At 43.2% G+C, this 17,837-nt stretch overlaps 1 protein-coding gene across 1 annotated transcript in view; it reads right to left on the bottom strand.

Moving 5' to 3' along the window:
• The window catches only part of ABCG1 (ATP binding cassette subfamily G member 1), a 104,405-nt gene that overhangs the window by 2,154 nt on the left and 84,414 nt on the right, over positions 1 to 17,837 (bottom strand). Inside the window, exons 9-14 of the mRNA XM_088472578.1 lie at positions 11,947 to 12,092; positions 9,427 to 9,528; positions 7,078 to 7,246; positions 6,081 to 6,181; positions 4,933 to 5,091; positions 4,288 to 4,406 (exon numbers count right to left, since the gene is read on the bottom strand). Of these exons, the coding sequence (XP_088328704.1) occupies positions 4,288 to 4,406; positions 4,933 to 5,091; positions 6,081 to 6,181; positions 7,078 to 7,246; positions 9,427 to 9,528; positions 11,947 to 12,092 (796 nt within the window). The remainder of the gene's footprint in view (positions 1 to 4,287; positions 4,407 to 4,932; positions 5,092 to 6,080; positions 6,182 to 7,077; positions 7,247 to 9,426; positions 9,529 to 11,946; positions 12,093 to 17,837) is intronic.

A 17,837-nucleotide genomic window follows, 5' to 3' on the forward strand; every position in this document is an offset into this window, starting at 1 on the left:
TTTGGTTGTGCTAGATACAGTATTTTAAGTGGAGTTTATACTTTACCCAGTAACACACAAGAAGCACATCGGGACTGGTGGTGCTGCCGTCCTCAGTAGGGTAGAATCAGACTAAACTGTGTATTGGCAGAGACAGCACCTCTAGATCTAAAACAACACAGCCACTGCCATCATTCTTCCCCGCAAGATAATAAAGCCAACAACTAACCAAACCATAAAAAGGAGAGGGTGGGTGAGAACGTCTGAAGACGGTAGCTGCTCAATCACCTTAGTAATATCACTCAGGTGCATGAAAGGGTTAGTCTATACAAGAAACAAAAGGCATCCCCTAGCACTCAGAATGATATCAGCAATAAGATTTTAAAAACTACATGGTGGTAGATAATTCAGAGATCTTAGTTGCATATATTTGCAAAAATATGTCTAAGCCTCGAGGCCGCGTCACGGCTTCTCTGATACTGGAGGTTCCTACTTCTAAGGCAAAGTCTGGGGCGCGGAACCCCAAAAAGCCAGCAAAGGCCAGCCACCCCAGGGCAGCACACCAGTGAAAGACTAAAGGTGTTAGTAAGTGTTAATGATAATATTAATAAATCAAAAGCTATGTGTTAAGGGGTGATACATAGGTGAAGGGTGTAATTAAAATGATAAATAATTGTTGTTATTTTTGGGGATAAGTTTGTGGTGCGGTGCTCCTTGGGTTGGTATGGCTGGACTGCTTTGGGGTGGCACACTAGAACACTCTATTTAGCACTTTATTAATATTTATTTTCTACTAATACTACTTTATTTAGCATTTTAATTACACCCTTCACCTGTGTATCACCCCCTAACACATAGCTTTTGAAGAATACCTCCCAGTTCTAGAAACAATAATATAAACACCAAATAATGCCCATATCATACCCAACACACCCTGAAAGTCCACAGCCTACTACCAATATAAATGTATACTGACCCATCCTGGTGGCTTAAATTCCACCGGACATATTAAATGCCTCCTGTCTCCTTTATTTGTCTAGTTGCTAAAGTGTTCACATGCCCATGTGACACCACACTAAAAGCTTCAAATGCCGAAAACGTGACTGTCCAAGGAGATTGGAGCACCCTAAACGTGTACCTGGGCATGCTGTATATTAGTCTGCACTGAACAGCCTTTCACACTGCAACGGTTATATCCATAGTTAAGAATTAGAGCGGTGCGGGTTCGGTTTTACGCTGTTCTTTTCGCCACATTAGCGCAAGTTCGGATTAGTTTGGATTAGTGGCGGAACTAGAGAGAGTGGTGGGCCCAGGTGCAAGAATATGCTTTGGGCCCCTCCCCCCTACATTCCTGGCACCCCGACATCTGACACAACCCACAGAAGAGGAACAAGCCTTTTTTTACCACCTCACTTCCCCCCAGTCATTAAATTCAGTGTGTCCCCCGCTGCCCAAACTGTTTTTTTTACCACTGTACACCGCAAACCCCCCTCCCCTGCTGCCCAGCCTTTTTTCACACTTTACATCGTCCGCAACCCCCCCCTGCTGCCCAGCCTTATTTTCACACTTTATGCTGTCCGCAACCCCCCCTGCCCAGCTTCCCAGTCTTATTTTCACTTTCACCACTGTACACTACAACGCAACCTCCCCCCACACTGTCCAACCTTTTTTTCACACCTTACACCGTCCACAACCCCCCACCTATTTTTTTTTTTACCACATTCACTTACCTTGTTTCCTTCGGCTTCTCCTTGTCAGAGTCTGCTTCTTTCCCGGCGCTGCTCCTCTCGATCGGCGACTCTTACATCTCCCTGCAGCAGCGCGCGTGACATCATGACGTCACACTCGCCGTCTCAAAACAAGGACCGGGCCGCGGCGGGTGTCTGTCATGTTGGTGGAGCCGGAGCGGGCCCACTCCGGCTCCATCCATTTACTTAATGGGCACAGGGTCGGCGGGCAGTGGCGGTGGCGTTGTTGGATGCAGGTGCTATGGGCCCCTGTACCACAGCGGGCTCCGGTGCAAGGCACCGGCTGCACTGCTGCTAGTTCCGCCCCTGTTTGGGATTAATCCTATTTGCTATCCAAAACACGTGAGAGCTGGACAGCCAATAAAATAAATCTGAACGAATCCGAACTTGCGCTAATGTGGCGAAAAGAACCAAGTAATACCGAACCTGCACATCTCTATTAAGAATACTGCATGCTATCAAAATAACTAGTGAGAGGTCTGGGTGAGGGGAGATTCTGTATGGAACAAGTGAGGCCAAACTCCACACCAACATAATACGCAGAATCCTGTAGCCAATGACAGAACGGGGCAAATATGCAGCAGAACAGCTCAGGAAATTAACATTCAACACATAAAATAAGAGAAACTGTACTGTCAATTTCATCAGCATCGGAAAATAGAGACCTGAGGAAATTAGTGATGTGCGCAAATCCCCCGTGTTTTGGTTTTACTTCTAAATCATTGTCGTGTTGGCAGTGGCAAAACCGCCTTCAAGTGTTTTGGTTTTGGATTATCTTAAATATTGATAAATAAAAAAACAGCTAAAGGGGCCTATTCATCATAACTATAATATCGATGGAGGTAATTAGGTTTAGAACTGGCATGAAGTTCTACCTAATTACCGGAGGAATTCATCTTTCCTCCTCCCTATAACTATCTATTCCGAAAAGCTGTCATTTTTGCGATGACAGCTTTTCGGGAAATAGATGGTTTTCCCTGCCTATACATACCTTACCGCAGCTGGAATCCGTGCTGCGCATGCGACTTTACGTTCACAAAATCGGCGCATGCGCAGCACTGCCTACAGCTGCGGTAATTCTGTTTCCCCCCCAACCCCTCCCCCATCCTCCCCTCCGCTCACCTCCCTGTCCCCCACCTCCCATCTGAAGAGGAGAAAAATAAAGTTAAAAAAAAAAAAAAAATCTATATATTTTTTTTAAACTTTACGGTGTTCTGTCGGGAGAACACAGGGCCTGATTCAGAGCGCGTGCTCTGAATCAGGGCGGCCGCATGTTTTTCTTCGTTCGCCCTCCTGGCCACTCAGTAAGCTGTGGGTTACCACCCACAGCTTTAGCGAGCGGCCAGATGATGGTCGCGACCATCGGGACCATCGGGCTTGCGACGAGACCCTTGTGGTAGGGTCTCCTCCGTCGCAAGCTCCAGTGAGCTGCCGGCTCTAATAGAGCCGGAAGCTCACCACTGACATCACTCACGATGTTAGTGGGGCCGCCCCCAAATGGCAGGCGTTCCTTAGGGAAAACCTCCGTTTGGCAAGCCACCCCCCCTCCCCGCCTACAAAACTCGCCTTTTGGATGCCAGTGCTGGAGCGAGTGATTTCTCGCTTGCTCTGGGGCTCGCGCATGCGCACTGCCCGGCCATCAACCCCTGCTTGCGAGTGCATAGCGCTTGCGACCGGTTCTGAATCAGGCCCACAGTTGGAGCAGCAGCCAGAGCCGGAGGAGGGACCAGGGATCAATGGAGCGAGTCGGAGAAGGACCTGCCCTGCTGAAAGCAGGTAAGTGTAACCCGCTATATGCCATCTGAGAGTGACGTATAGTAACACCATCAAATCCTGAAAATACACAATTTTCGAATTTTGATGAATAGCCTAATTTCTACATCCCCATACTAATGTACTAATATACTAATGTACTAATGTATGGGGAGTGTGGAAATTAACGCAGAAGGACTTAACCAGGAGATATCAGTGGTAATAATACTAAAATAACTTATAACCGTTATTCTAGTGTTGATGAACAGGCCCCAAAATCATGTCACTTGGGCCTGTTTTTGTTTATATAGTATTATTAACATCAATAACATTAATTTCAAGACACTTCCAGTCAATTTTGACCACCTTAGAGCACCTGAGATCACAAGGGAGGGACTTAAATGCAACACAGACCACACAAAATCCATATTTTTTAGATCCAAGTTCCGAACTTTGGCGACAAGACCTGATTCGGGACTCTGTTCTATTCCAAACCCCAAAAGTGATTTGTGACGTTACTCGATTTGACTCGCGACCCCAAAGTTTGGATGAGTTTGGTTTTCACTGAAACGCTCATCTCTAATAGAAATGTCAGCTGCTGTATAAACACTAAATACTGGATTTATACATAAATTGTAAATTTAAGGGAGAATGGCAGACCCATGAAGTACAGTAAATGGTCATCATTATTATCTTTCCCTGTTGATACTGCTGTTTTGGAGGGAAATTATATTGTAAGCTCCTCTGGGACAGGGACAGATGTAACTTAATAAACATTTTGTGAGTGTGAAAAGTCATGCTTCCGTACCTGACATAGGACATGTAAGACATCCACTGAAGATAGCCAGGAATGGTGTCAAAACTGACAAAGAATCCAGAGAAGAGAAGAACTGGGATTGCGGTCACCGGACCCACAAATGTTGCCACCTGCAGAAAGAAAGGGTCCATTAGTAGTCAACCAAAGATTCACCGCTTTATCTCATTCCAATAGTCATGCTCTGAGCAAAGGGAACTATTGGTCCACAAAACTAAGTGCCATTGGTCCTCCTTCATAATGTATAGGAAGATTGTGACTCTGCCCAACCCCTTACCTTGCCCTGTCCAAATCTAAGCTCTTCCAATAAACACTACTCCCCCCCTCCATCACCACAGCGCAACCCTATGCACTGTGCTGGAAATCAGCATGGACGGAATTTTTGCTGGGCACCGGTCATTGCCGTCTCTTCTGCTAAATGTTATGTACCCTTCCATACCCAGTGTATTTTCTTTTGTCTTTCAATTCATTAAGTCATCCAAGTAGAAGGAACCTAAGTCTGTATGTAACACAGGCAGATGGAGTGTATACACCCCTGCAGTCTATACAGCTACAACACATGCTTAATAGTGGACTAAAGAAAGGCCCCAAAATATTGGAGTACAGTGCATGGCACAATCCTACATAACATGTATGTACCTGCAGCGACGTGGACGCTGCCCCTATTAGGAGCCCCAAAGATTGAGCCACTAATGACGTCATGGTTCCAAGGGCAGAAAACAAGACGAATCGCAGAGCGTCCGATGGCTGGGACGTCATCCAGTACACGATACTGCAGTACGCTACAGGGAACATAATCTGAAAAAAAGATACAGTGGTTAACTCAGGAACAGGCACACATATACTCAAAATATAGCAGGCATAAGAATGTCACTGTAGAAAAGACTAACTGAAATTGAAAGAGACAGCGTGCTGTGTTTGCTATCTATGGTTTTCATCACTTTTTTCCTAATGCTGCTCATCCACTAGAAGAAAGGCAAAAGACTGCACGATTACGACATTGCAATCGTGCAGTCGTTTGTCAGTCTGTGATGAGCAGTCGTTCAGTGCAGGCACAATCAATCATCTGCTCACATGCTCAACCTGACGTTATCGTCAAGTTGTCCAGCATGTTTGCCCGATGATAGATGTCTAAAAAGACCAACGGGAGCGCGCATCGCTGGTTTATTTTTAGACATTTTAGTGAACGATTTGCAAACCATTAATGAACGATTGATATCGTTATCGTTCAATCGCTCAATTTAATCGAATAGTGGATGGGCAGCTGAAGTCAACACGCCTATCACATTTGCCTATACAATATGTTATGCGGGATAAGTCTAGCATATAAATTGTATCCAATAACATATCAGCTCAAGAACTGATTCCAGCAAGAAATGGAATAGATCTGCAGAGTACTCCGGATGATACATTTCAATGCAAAACGCATTTTGTAACTTATTAGTCTTTTAAAGTAGATTTTTAGCTGGAATGATTTCTTGTCTTCGTAAATACTGTTTTTAAGTTGTCCATTGTCTCATATTGCTTGGTATGGTTATTAACAATAAAATATATAATTTTCCATATGTCTGGTGTTTGGCTGTGCCAGATACATTACTGTAAGTGGAGTTTATACTTTATTGTCTACACAGAACAACCCATCTACCATACATATTTAATGAGCTTTTGTGAGCATGCCTTTATCATACTGTATAATTGCTGGAAAGCTTCAGATGAGCTATTCCTTTCTTATATATGTAATAAATTTAATAAGTCCATGTTTTAGTTGTATAAAATGCATTAATTACCTGGAACGGCACATCAGCCATTGTCTTGGCTAAGTAGTATGCCTTTAAGCTGTACCAGTAGTTGAGATGCTCTCTGAGAAACACTCCCATTTCCAGCGGAACTGGTAATAAACAAAGGGGCGTGGAGGAGGGTAGAGATTAGCTTTTAAGACAGATATCACTGATTTACATCCATCGTTGCTGGTAATTTGCTATCATATGTTTAAAGGTGCAGTAACCGGTTACAAAGAATCGGACATTTACTTTGGTCTACTGACTTCCTCTGGACAGTTGAACATTAATAGCTGATTGGTTGAGGTACGTTATAGCTTATTGGCACTTTTTTTGTTAATCGAACTTAATTAATTACTTCCAATATAAGAATAAATTATATACAGAAATGTAAGATTAAGAGCTTTTGATTGCCAAATTTTTTTATTTTTCCACCGAGATCTAGAACAGGGGTGGGAAACCTGTGGCGTTCCAGCTGCTGTGGAACTACACATCCCAGCAGTCACTGCCACTTAGATCATGCTTAAGCTGTGCCATGGCCATAGGTTGCCTACCCCTGATGCAGCATACAAGAACAGTCTCAGGGGACAGTGAATTATGAAGTAACATTCTGCCCACTAGTAGTCTATTCTTGGGATTTAGACAATTCTAATAGTGACCCTTAGGAGCGATCCCAGTAGACTCACCGGTTTACGCCTCAAGCTGGTTACAACTATTACTGTGCCTGTATCAAGCATTCCATGTGCGAAGTAGCAGAATACACATGAAACTTGACTGGATTTAAAAGTAGGGATCAATGATCCCTGTGACAGGTAGAGGAAACTTACACATGGGAGTTATAAAAACAAGAAAAATTGTCATTTCTGCAGATAAGACCTTTCCTCTGTTAGTCACACTGTAGATGTGTCAAATTCTGTAAAGCAACTGGAATTCCTCCTGCAGCAGCCTTTATCCAGGCACACTCTACACATTCCCAAGTGCGAAACGCGTCACAGCAAATACTCACAGGTGAGGACAGTCGGCATGAGAGCTGCAAACATCAGGAAGAGCATGGAGAAGAAGAGGAAGCCAGAGTTGCTTAGGACCTTTTTAGCCTCGTTACCGATGCCCAGGTACAATAATCCTATTAGTATCCCAATTCCTATGTGTGATGTGATACGCAGATGGGTCAGCACCTAAAAGAGAAAGGGAATTATAGTTTTACCAACAGCTACAACCTTAGCAGGATTGAACCTTGTGTTGTAAAGGAAAGGAATCAGGACACCCACCACATAGAAATTCAGAAAGAAAAACAAAATGCCCCAATGCCCCATGACATCTCAGTGCCAGGACTGTTTGTACAGAACTAGCGCTGTTTAAAGTAAAAATAAATAAATGAATGACAAGGCCTGTACCATTGGGCAGAGAAGCCTATTTGCAATATATTCACAGCCTGCAAAAACATTTCTGCGCGCGTGTGGTCCTCCTGCCGTGGTGCAAACCTGCCCCAGGGTGGACAATTGTGGACTGGAATTTTCAATGAGTGGGGGTCTTGTAATTGGCTGCTGGTGAGGGGTAAAATCTTTTCTATCTGGATTATTTTTAATTTTTTTATTTTTTATTTATTTATTTTTATTTCGACCACGTAGGTTAATTAAAGCAGATAACTTTTTGTATTTAATACATTTGTAACTTAGGATTTGGGGAAGTCTTTGATCAATTAAAAGATGTTTATATTATTTTAAAATTGTGCGCCTGTCTGTGTGCATGTGTGCGTGTGCGTGTGTCTGTGTTTTTTTTTATATTGGGACTGCCGATGTAGCACGCTTGTGATTTCCCTGTTATATAGAAACCAGTCCATGCTGTGTAGCATTAGGGCTGTTTGGGGATTTGGGTAGCCCGTGCACGCTATAAATTTTCTACTTTCTTTTTCTTTTTACACAGTCGCAGCGGCAATAATATACAAACGCTAGTTTCAGCCAACCCCTCGTGTGCTAGCGTGCACCGGAATGTGCAAGCGCTGAGACGGCCTCTTTCAATACCCGGTCCAACAAAGCAAATTGCTCCATGTGTTAGGTGTCTGACTGCAATGTATGAAGTCCTGGGTTCGAGTCCTGGGTATGACATCTTATATAATGTGTATATTAAAATAAAGGAGGATGTCAACTGAAGGTGCACATAGCCTCCTGTACGCCTGCCCCGTTACCCCACATAAAAGTAGATCGGACACTGACAGGGAGGCCTGCAGCATGTTGATAATTCTGACAGCTGATTCTTACTCAAACATCTTCCTGTGAAAAGGAAGCAGCTCACAGACCAGACCATCAGCAGGCCCACCTCTGAGTCCGGTACGTTAGTGCAGGTTGTACTGTACCCAGGGGCGTTTCTAGAGAGGAGGGGGCCCCTCCTCTCCGCCCGGCGGCCGGCAGCGCACTGAGCTATAGACTCTGGGCACTAGGGTGTGCCCAGAGTCTATAGTGTATGCACAGGGCACCGGGAAAATGGCCGCGGCGGCCATCTTCCCTGTACTGCGCATGCGCAAATGACGGGAAAATGGCCGCCACGGCCATTTTCCAGTCGTTTTACAGGGCCGGAACCCCGCGCCAACGTGGGACTCCAGAGAGGTTAGTAATATTATGGGTGCAGGGTGTGCGGTGCGGGTCCCCCCTGGACCCAGGGGCCCGTGTTCCCCGCACACCCTGTACCCATTATAGATAAGCCCCTGACTGTACCCCACTGAGGGCACCCCTATATCTCCACAGCTGCATCAGACGAGTTGACATAGACCCTGATAGTGCATGTAAGTAAAAAGCTTTGCCGAATAAAGACGTTGCTTTTTTGCGTTGTTTTTTTAATATATATATTATAAACTATAAGGTATCCCTGGTTCTCTGTTTTCTACAGCTCAGTCTCTCTAATTCTATCCTCCCACACGTATGTTTACAGCACTTACATCCATTATACTTCCTTGTTGTTTTGTGACATTGCAAGAAAAAGTCAGTATTCCCATGTACAGTATGTGCCTGATGTACAATACATACTGTGGCTTTAGCACATACAGTATACCTCACACATTCTTTGCCAGCCAATCAGATCAAACATTTCCGTAGGCATGGAAACTGATTTGTCGTCACTATGCAGGCAGCATGAATCTGCTTACATGACAGATCGACACGGCGTACTTATATAAAGTACACCGATTACTCTTTGCTCAGGCGGGAATTATTTAAAAAAAAAAATACAAACTAATATATGAGATAAACAGAAAATGCAACTTGAAAAGGACATAGGGGAGGATTCTTCCCATAAGAGCCAACAACCTGCTGTTATAATATCCAGATGAAACCGTCATTACAGTATATGAGCAGGCACTCACCGAATCCCTCATGATACTGAGACATGTCCTCTTAAACAGAATACAGAACTGAGTGAGGCAGCTGGCAGAGAAACTGTGGCACCCTTCTGTGGGCGAGGAGTCCTGCAAATAACACAAGCCGTCAGGGATCTAAACTGTAGCGGTGTCAGGTAAATGTATCAAGTTTATACATAATACAATTGTCATGGCATACAGGTTATTTGCATTCATTACAGTACAAAGAGTCTGATACAGATTAGTACGCAAACGCTTGCGAACTACTCCGATGTTAGAAGATACGCAGGATCTGTACTGCGCGTGCGCCGGTCTTCTACAGCGAGATATCTCGCAGTTCCCCAAAGCCGCAGCCTGATTGACAAGCTGCAGCCTTTTGGAGGCGGGGAGTCGGTGGTGTCGGCCTCTGGTCCAAGAAAAACTGGGGAGTGTCTCCACCGTTTTCTGGAAGTGCCAAGACCGGGATCTAGTTCTTCTGACACAGACTTCCTGGCCCCGGCTACGGTGCTGCGAGGGGCAATCTGAGTAACCTCAGGGTTACTGAGTAGCCAATGGTCTCGCAGAAAATCCGATGCTGTATCTTAGGATACAGCACTCGGATCTGTGATGCAGTCAGGAGAGGTCTCTCTCCTACAGTCGCCTCCTGCATTAGCAGATTAGTTGTACGGTATTGTGTAGCCGCTTTCCTGGAGCTGCGCAATACTGTACAGCTGTGAATCAGGCTCTAAATCTGCATGAAATCTACAATATCAACAGCTAAGTAAAAAAAAAAAAGTTTGCACCATCAGATAACTTCTACATATTGGCTTGTACATGCACTCCTGCAACTTTACTAATTACGGGCCGTATTCAATTAGCGGCGAAAACAGGCGTTTTTTTTTCGCCATAGGCAAAAACAGCTGGTTTTCACAAAAAAAATGGCGATATTTTCACCAAAAAACAGGCGAAAACGCAATTGGCAAAAAAAAACTGGAGATAAGTTTTCTCCATCCCAGACCAGGCGACAAAAAAATACAAAATCCCTATTTTTGGCTAAAAATGTGGGGATTTCTTTCAGAACCCTTTGGACACCCTCCCTAATGATACATGACCCAAAAAAATGTTGTAAGTTGCACACTTTGGCGATAAGCGACCGCGTAATTTTGGGTGGAAAAAAATAAACCGTTGAAAATGATAGGAAGCAATTCTTTTTCCAGGAAATTACTGTTCCACCTAAATTGGGGGTACGTTAAAATGGGTGCAAGTATATTTTTGTGTCGTACAAACGCAATTTTGAAAACCGTAATAAAACGCCTGCTGCGACCGCGTGCGATGTTTAAAATACTTCACACATCCATACCGTTCCCTGAAAAATCAGACCCAATACATTAAAACCATTTTCAATGTTTTTTTTTTTTTTTAAACCCAAAATTTTTGCAGTCGTTTTTCGCCAAAGTGCGCAACTTACAAATTTTATGGGGGGTAATTTATCATTAGGGGAGTGTCCAAAGGGTTCTGAAAGAAATCCCCACATTTTTGCATTTTTTTTCACCTGCTCTGGGATGGAGAAAACTTATCTACAGTTTTTTTTTCGCCAATTTCGCTTTCACCTGTTTTTTGGCGAAAATATCGCACAGTTTTTTTAGCGAAAAATGTCAGTTTTCGACGCAAATTGAATCTGGCCCTACATTGTGGTTAGTTTCTGGCATTGTGCTTCACGCAGAGAACACAATAGGGATGAGTCGTGTCCCAGGAAAGAAACTGGCCTGGATGATATCAATATTTTGCTGAAAAGCACAGACGAGTTAGCAAAAGATGAAGTACGGCATGTACAAGTCTATAGATTAAAATTAGGCACGTGGCTACAGCAAGTGTACGTGGGAGCTGGCAGAGACAAAAACACTCTGGGCTATGATTAACAGTCTAATATTTTAAATGGCTTCTTGCTGATTCGGTCCCACTTCGTTCACCTTTACTGCATGTCATTTGTTGAATGCCACAATGAGGTTAATTTACTAAGGGTCGGGTTCTAAAACCTGGCAGTTCAGATCATGCTCAGGTCTGAAATTTAAAAGGGCGATGATTTTACTAGCAACAGGTGATGAGACTCTAATCAAGCACATTTAAAATTAAAAGTGATTGTGGGCTAAAAAAGTGCTCATAAACCCAGTAATAACATCATTATATTATATTGATAAATTAATATTTAGACAATCAGCTATGTGGATACTAAAAATATAATAGACATCCCGGTTAATAAAAAAAAAAAGCAATGAAAATGTATGCTTTGATGGTCACCCTGTAACTTACATCATTTAATGCCTGAACTGCAAAGAATACCTGCAGTGAATTCACCATAATTCAGTAAACAATACTTTAGATACTTATTGATATTGGCATATCATTACATAATGCAGTATATTGGCACTAATATTTGTATGTCATCAATATAATGTAAATGATGAATGCATCAATCAACGTGTTCTTTCCTATGAGGTATTTGCAGGCATTTGTATTATTGCTGTAGGATAACTTTTGTTAGTTTACCTCATCAGATGGTTTGTGCCACATGAAAAGGTTGGTATCATTTTCTCCACAATGGTCCATTTTCTGTTCTGACACACGCATGTCTTGTACGGCTCTCACAAGACGAGGGTTTTGGTCTCCATACTCTCCTGAGGCTACTTCCATTACTACAGGTAGAGTGAAAAAAATGTTTTCTATCATTATCTCCTTTTCAATATCTCTCAGGAGGGCACTCAAATATGGCTGAAACAGTTCTCAGCATGACATGTGATGTCAGGGTAGTTAGAAAGAAGGGAACAAAGTCACAGAGCACATAGAAAACATATTGGGCTTGATTCAAAGCCACACGCAACGTTCACAGGGTTGATTGACTTTTTCGTAATGCGTGTGTGTCCAAAAATACCCATGCCCAAAAGCGCTGTTGCGATTGAGATGCGCAGTAACAGGAATGTCTACAGTAAAGTTCTTGGGCGGTGACTGGAAGGTGGCTAAACAGACACGCGGAGATGGTCCATATTGTGTGCATGTTATGGGAGTATCGCGGACGTGTCGCTGTACACAGATGCTCGATCGTACACAGCGGAGGCCATACTCAGAGTGAAAATCTGCACCTGCCAAAGGACTGGTGCAAGTCTCGATGGTGAGGCCGATGGTGGCATATAAAAACACAAATCGGTATTACAGTACAGAGTCTACAGATGATCGTTGTGGGTGTCTCAGTCCTTCTAAATTCGGACACACGGATCTACACCAAGGAAGGGCTTTATAGCGACATTTGCACGAAGCCGCAGACAGGTCACCGCCAAAAGACGCAGCTGCTTCTGCATCCACACCTCAGTCAGGCCCAGAGTCTGGCTGACTGAGGTCTAGCTGAAGTCAGAGGTGGACGGATTTAGAACATCGGATGCCAGCACCAGATGCTTTAAATCTGCGCATGCGTCTCGATGGTTACGGTTGGTGTAAGCATATCGGAATTGCATGGGGATCCATGCAGTTTCGACAGGTGTTCATGGGCAATGACTGGGGGGTGGCTTTTATCAGCGGGCATGTTTCGCTGACCATGGACCGGTGGATATTCTGAGCAACCATGGGTTTGCTCTGATGTCCGATGATTTGGCAATGTCCACTTGGTGGTGTGACTTTCAGCGCAGCCAGTGGGCGTGTCAGTAGGAAGCTCATCGGCTGCGTCATTACCATAAATTAGCAGCAGCGGCTACAACAAAAGCCGACCAGGCACGCTGGTTTGGGGGCAGTGTCCTCCAGCTGGATAGACGGGGTTTCTATCATGAGGCCTTGTAATGAGATCTGCTTTATGTGTGGTTGTTTGGGAAAGTGACTTTCTACGTGCCCTATACAGTGACTGCTGGGCTGTGACGGAAGCCTCATTATCTTTTCAGTACCAGACTTTACAGCTAACATAAGACGGTGCATCTGCTATGGAGCCAGGAGGTGCAGGGCCCCACCAAGGCTTCTGCTGTACATGGTCTATACACAGAGAAGCCTAATTAAGCTATATATATAGATTGATAGATATCGAGTGTAGGAAGCTGGCACTCATTCTTCTATAGCTCGCATCTTGCCACAGTGCCGCTAAAGCAAGAATCAATATACACCAGCCTACAAAGTAGTGGCACTCTGTGGACTTAATATAGATGATACAACCAGGTACAAATCACCAGGTCACCAGAGCTATCCTTAAATAGTCAACGTTTACTTTTTATTAAAAACGACTAGATTTTTTTAATAAAGATATAGATAGATAGACAGACGGATATATATGAGATAGATAGATAGATAGATAGATAGATAGATAGATAGATAGATAGATAGATAGATAGATAGATACTGTAGATAGATTGATATGAGATAAATAGATATGAGATAGATAGATATGAGATAGATAGATAGATAGATAGATAGATATGAGATAGATAGATAGATAGATAGATAGATAGATAGATAGATATGAGATAGATAGATAGATATGAGATAGATAGATAGATAGATATATATGAGATAGATATGAGATAGATAGATAGATAGATAGATAGATAGATAGATAGATAGATAGATAGATAGATAGATAGATAGATAGATAGATAGATAATTAGATAGATATGAGATAGATAGATAGATAGATAGATAGATAGATAGATAGATAGATATGAGATAGATAGATAGATAGATAGATAGATAGATAGATAGATAGAATCAAATCTAACAAGGGCCATAACAATGGAGTACTAGTAATATTATATGTCTTTCATTTCTAACATTAGGAATACAATACCTTATAAATCACAACACAAAGAACTCAAGTTACAGGGAATAGTCAGAGGTTCCCAACCACGGTCCTCAAGGCACACGAACAGTCCAGGTTTTAAGAATAGCCATACTTAAGCATAGGTGTCTTAATCTGTGCTCAACCAAGAATATCACTAAAACCTGGACTGTATGGGGTAAATTTACTAAGATGGGAGTTCCATTAAGAAGTGATGTTGCCCATAGCAACCAATCAGATTCCAGGTATTATATTCTAGAAGGTGCTAGATAAATGAGAAGTAGAATCTGATCGGTTGCTATGGGCAACATCACTTCTTAATAGAACTCCCATCTTAGTACATTTACCCCTTATGGAGCATACACATGGTCAGATCTGTCAGATGAACGATTTGAACGATTTGACCAAAGATTTGAACGATTGAATGATTTTGACTGCATTAAAATGAATGGAATCATCCAAGTCTGACTGCAAACACTTCAGATGTCAGATATCGTTATCTGACCATCGGGAACGCGCATCGTTCAAATCGTTCATCAGACAGATATGTCAGATATGTCACATTTTCCTTCAGATATGAACGATTGAACGATTTTTTAAATTGTTATCGTTCAGATCTGAAGAAAAATCTGACCATGTGTATGCACCATAAGTGTGCCTTGAGGACCGAGGTTGGAAAACACTGGAAAAGATCATGGGAAGTTATAGACCCCCAATAAAGCATATACGGTAAACAAATACAAAGCAATATTAGTAAATTCAAAATGTTCTACTGTATGTGAAATACAAAAATCCCCTCTAAAAATGAAAAGACAAATGGGCATGTTATCATCTGCAAAGTAAATGTACCAAAACTATTCTGAAACACTGTAAAATGTATGCAAGTCTGTAGTATGCCAAGTAACCACCAGGGTGCGATAGCACACCAAGAATGGGATGAGTTCTTGTCTGTACATCTGCCAATTATTTCAACTATGAAACTTGTTTGATACATTGGGGTATATTTACTAAAGTGCGTGTTTTTAGAAGTGGAGATGTTGCCCATAGCAACCAATCAGATTCTAGCTATTATCTTCTCAAAGGTGCTAGATAAATGTTAAGTAGAATCTGATTGGTTGCTATGGGCAACATCCCCACTTCTAAAAACCCGCACTTTAGTAAATATACCCCATTGTTTCATACTTATGGTCTGCACTGCTACTTATGTTACAATTTACACCATTCACATGTAAAACTTAAAAGTTAAGCTTAGAATAAGACTTTTTAATGGTTGCAGCTGTCCTTTTGCTGTGTCTATGTTTATATCATGATCTAAAAGGCTTCTTCATACACTATAACTAGCTATTTATGTAGCAAATATATAATTATTTATATGATATACATTTAATATTAACCTCAGAAAAATTTAAATGACTGTGGGCTCTATTTACTACAATCCGCATTGGTAATGCAGATTGTAGTGTGATATTACCGAGTGAATTCGCATTGCGAATTCAGGCAATATCACAGGGATTTACTACAAATCCCTTACAGGGACAGAGCTTGCGATAAAGCTCTGTCCCTGCTAATCCCCTTCGGAGCCTTATCACGGTATTTTCGCAAAAAATACAGTGATTAAGAGCCCGCGCATGCGCCGACCTGTCGCCGCTGCTACCCCCCGGCGCTAAGCCCCGCCCCCCGCGATCGCGGACCCCCCGCGACCCCCCTCGCCCTTACTTACACTTACCTGCATGCTCCGGGCCTCCGGTGATGCTCTCCATTCCTCCGGTCAGGTGATCTCCCATACTGCACTGGGGCCCGATCACCTGATGACCGGGCAGCAGTGCACTATGGGAGACCAGCTGACCGGAGGGGAGACATCACCGGAGGCCTAATCACCGGTTCCTGGAGTCAGGTAAGTAAATTTTTTTTTACTATTTTTTCTTTTCTTTTTTTTTACAGTAATCAGCTTGCGGACTGTTTAGACCACACAGCTGATTACAGGGACCGACTCCCGGCTCTGCTCTCCCCGTTAGAGCAGGGCAGGAGGCCGGTAACCGGGGGAGACCCTGGATAACGCCACCTCCAGGTGACGTTATTATCACAGGGCTTTCCCCGGTATTTTTTTTCACATTTATTTTTAGTAACTATGGTCAGATCACATTTCCCATTACAATTATGGGAAATGCGATCTGCTTTACTAAAAATAAGTGATACTTAGGGGTTGGAGTAGAATTTTACGAATTCTACACCAATTGCCCTGTAATAACTATAGGTGATACTAAAATAATGTGAAAAGGGTGTGAAAACATCCTTTTTCACATTATTTTAGTAAAAATAATGTTGATAAATAGAGCCCTAAATATTAATATCTGGTTTCTCTAAAAATCATTGAAGTCATATATAAAATGACAAAAAATTATAATGGTTCTCATGAAACAAAAGTTTATTTTCCGTGGATGTGCTGACATTCGGATCCACCACGGTGCTGCGATGTTCCCGTGGGGATATGTATCAAAGCTTCTACAGAGTGCACAGTTGCCCATAGCAACCAATCAGCTGCTACCTATCATTTTATAGAATGTGCTTGATAAATGGTAATGATTAACCCAATAAATGTGCATCTGTGCCCTTACTCCGCCCCTATTTCTCTGGGCATGCCCCCCAGCTATGATCTCACCCAGTGAGATGGGATATGTATATGGGGGTGCTGTATGGATGGGACAGGTATATGGGGGTTCGGTATGGATAAGACAGGTACATGGGGGTGCTGTATGGATGGGACAGGTATATGGGGGTGCTGAATGGATGGGACAGGTATACGGGGGTGCTGTATGGATGGGACAGGTATACGGGGGTGCTGTATGGATGAGACAGGTATACGGGGGATGCTGTATGGATGGGACAGGTATATGGGGATGCTGTATGGATGGGACAGGTATATGGGGGTGCTGTATGGATGAGACAGGTATATGGGGGTGCTGTATGGATGGGACAGGTATATGGGGGTGCTGTATGGATGGGACAGGTATAAGGGGGTGCTGTATGGATGGGACAGGTATATTGGGGTGCTGTATGGATGGGAAAGGTATATGGGGGTGCTGTATGGATGGGACAAGTATATGGGGGTGCTGTATGGATGGGACAGGTATATGGGGGTGCTGTATGGATGAGACAGGTATATGGGGGTGCTGTACGGATGGGACAAGTATATGGGGGTGCTGTATGGATGGGACAGGTATATGGGGGTGCTGTATGGATGGGACAGGTATATTGGGGTGCTGTATGGATGGGACAGGTATATGGGGGTGCTGTATGGATGAGACAGGTATACAGGGGGTGCTGTATGGATGGGACAGGTATATTGGGGAGCTGTATGGATGGGACAGGTATATGGGGGTGCTGTATGGATGAGACAGGTATATGGTGGTGCTGTATGGATGAGACAGGTATATGGGGGTGCTGTATGGATGAGACAGGTATATGGGGGTGCTGTATGGATCAGACAGGTATATGGGGGTGCTGTATGGATGAGACAGGTATATTGGGGTGCTGTATGGATGAGACAGGTATATTGGGGTGCTGTATGGATGGGACAGGTATATTGGGGTGCTGTATGGATGAGACAGGTGTATTTAAGCTTGCAGGTGGG

The sequence above is a fragment of the Taudactylus pleione genome, unplaced genomic scaffold (genome assembly GCF_031769625.1).
Source record: "Taudactylus pleione unplaced genomic scaffold, aTauple2 ptg000126l, whole genome shotgun sequence".
In the NCBI taxonomy this organism is placed as follows: domain Eukaryota; kingdom Metazoa; phylum Chordata; class Amphibia; order Anura; family Myobatrachidae; genus Taudactylus; species Taudactylus pleione.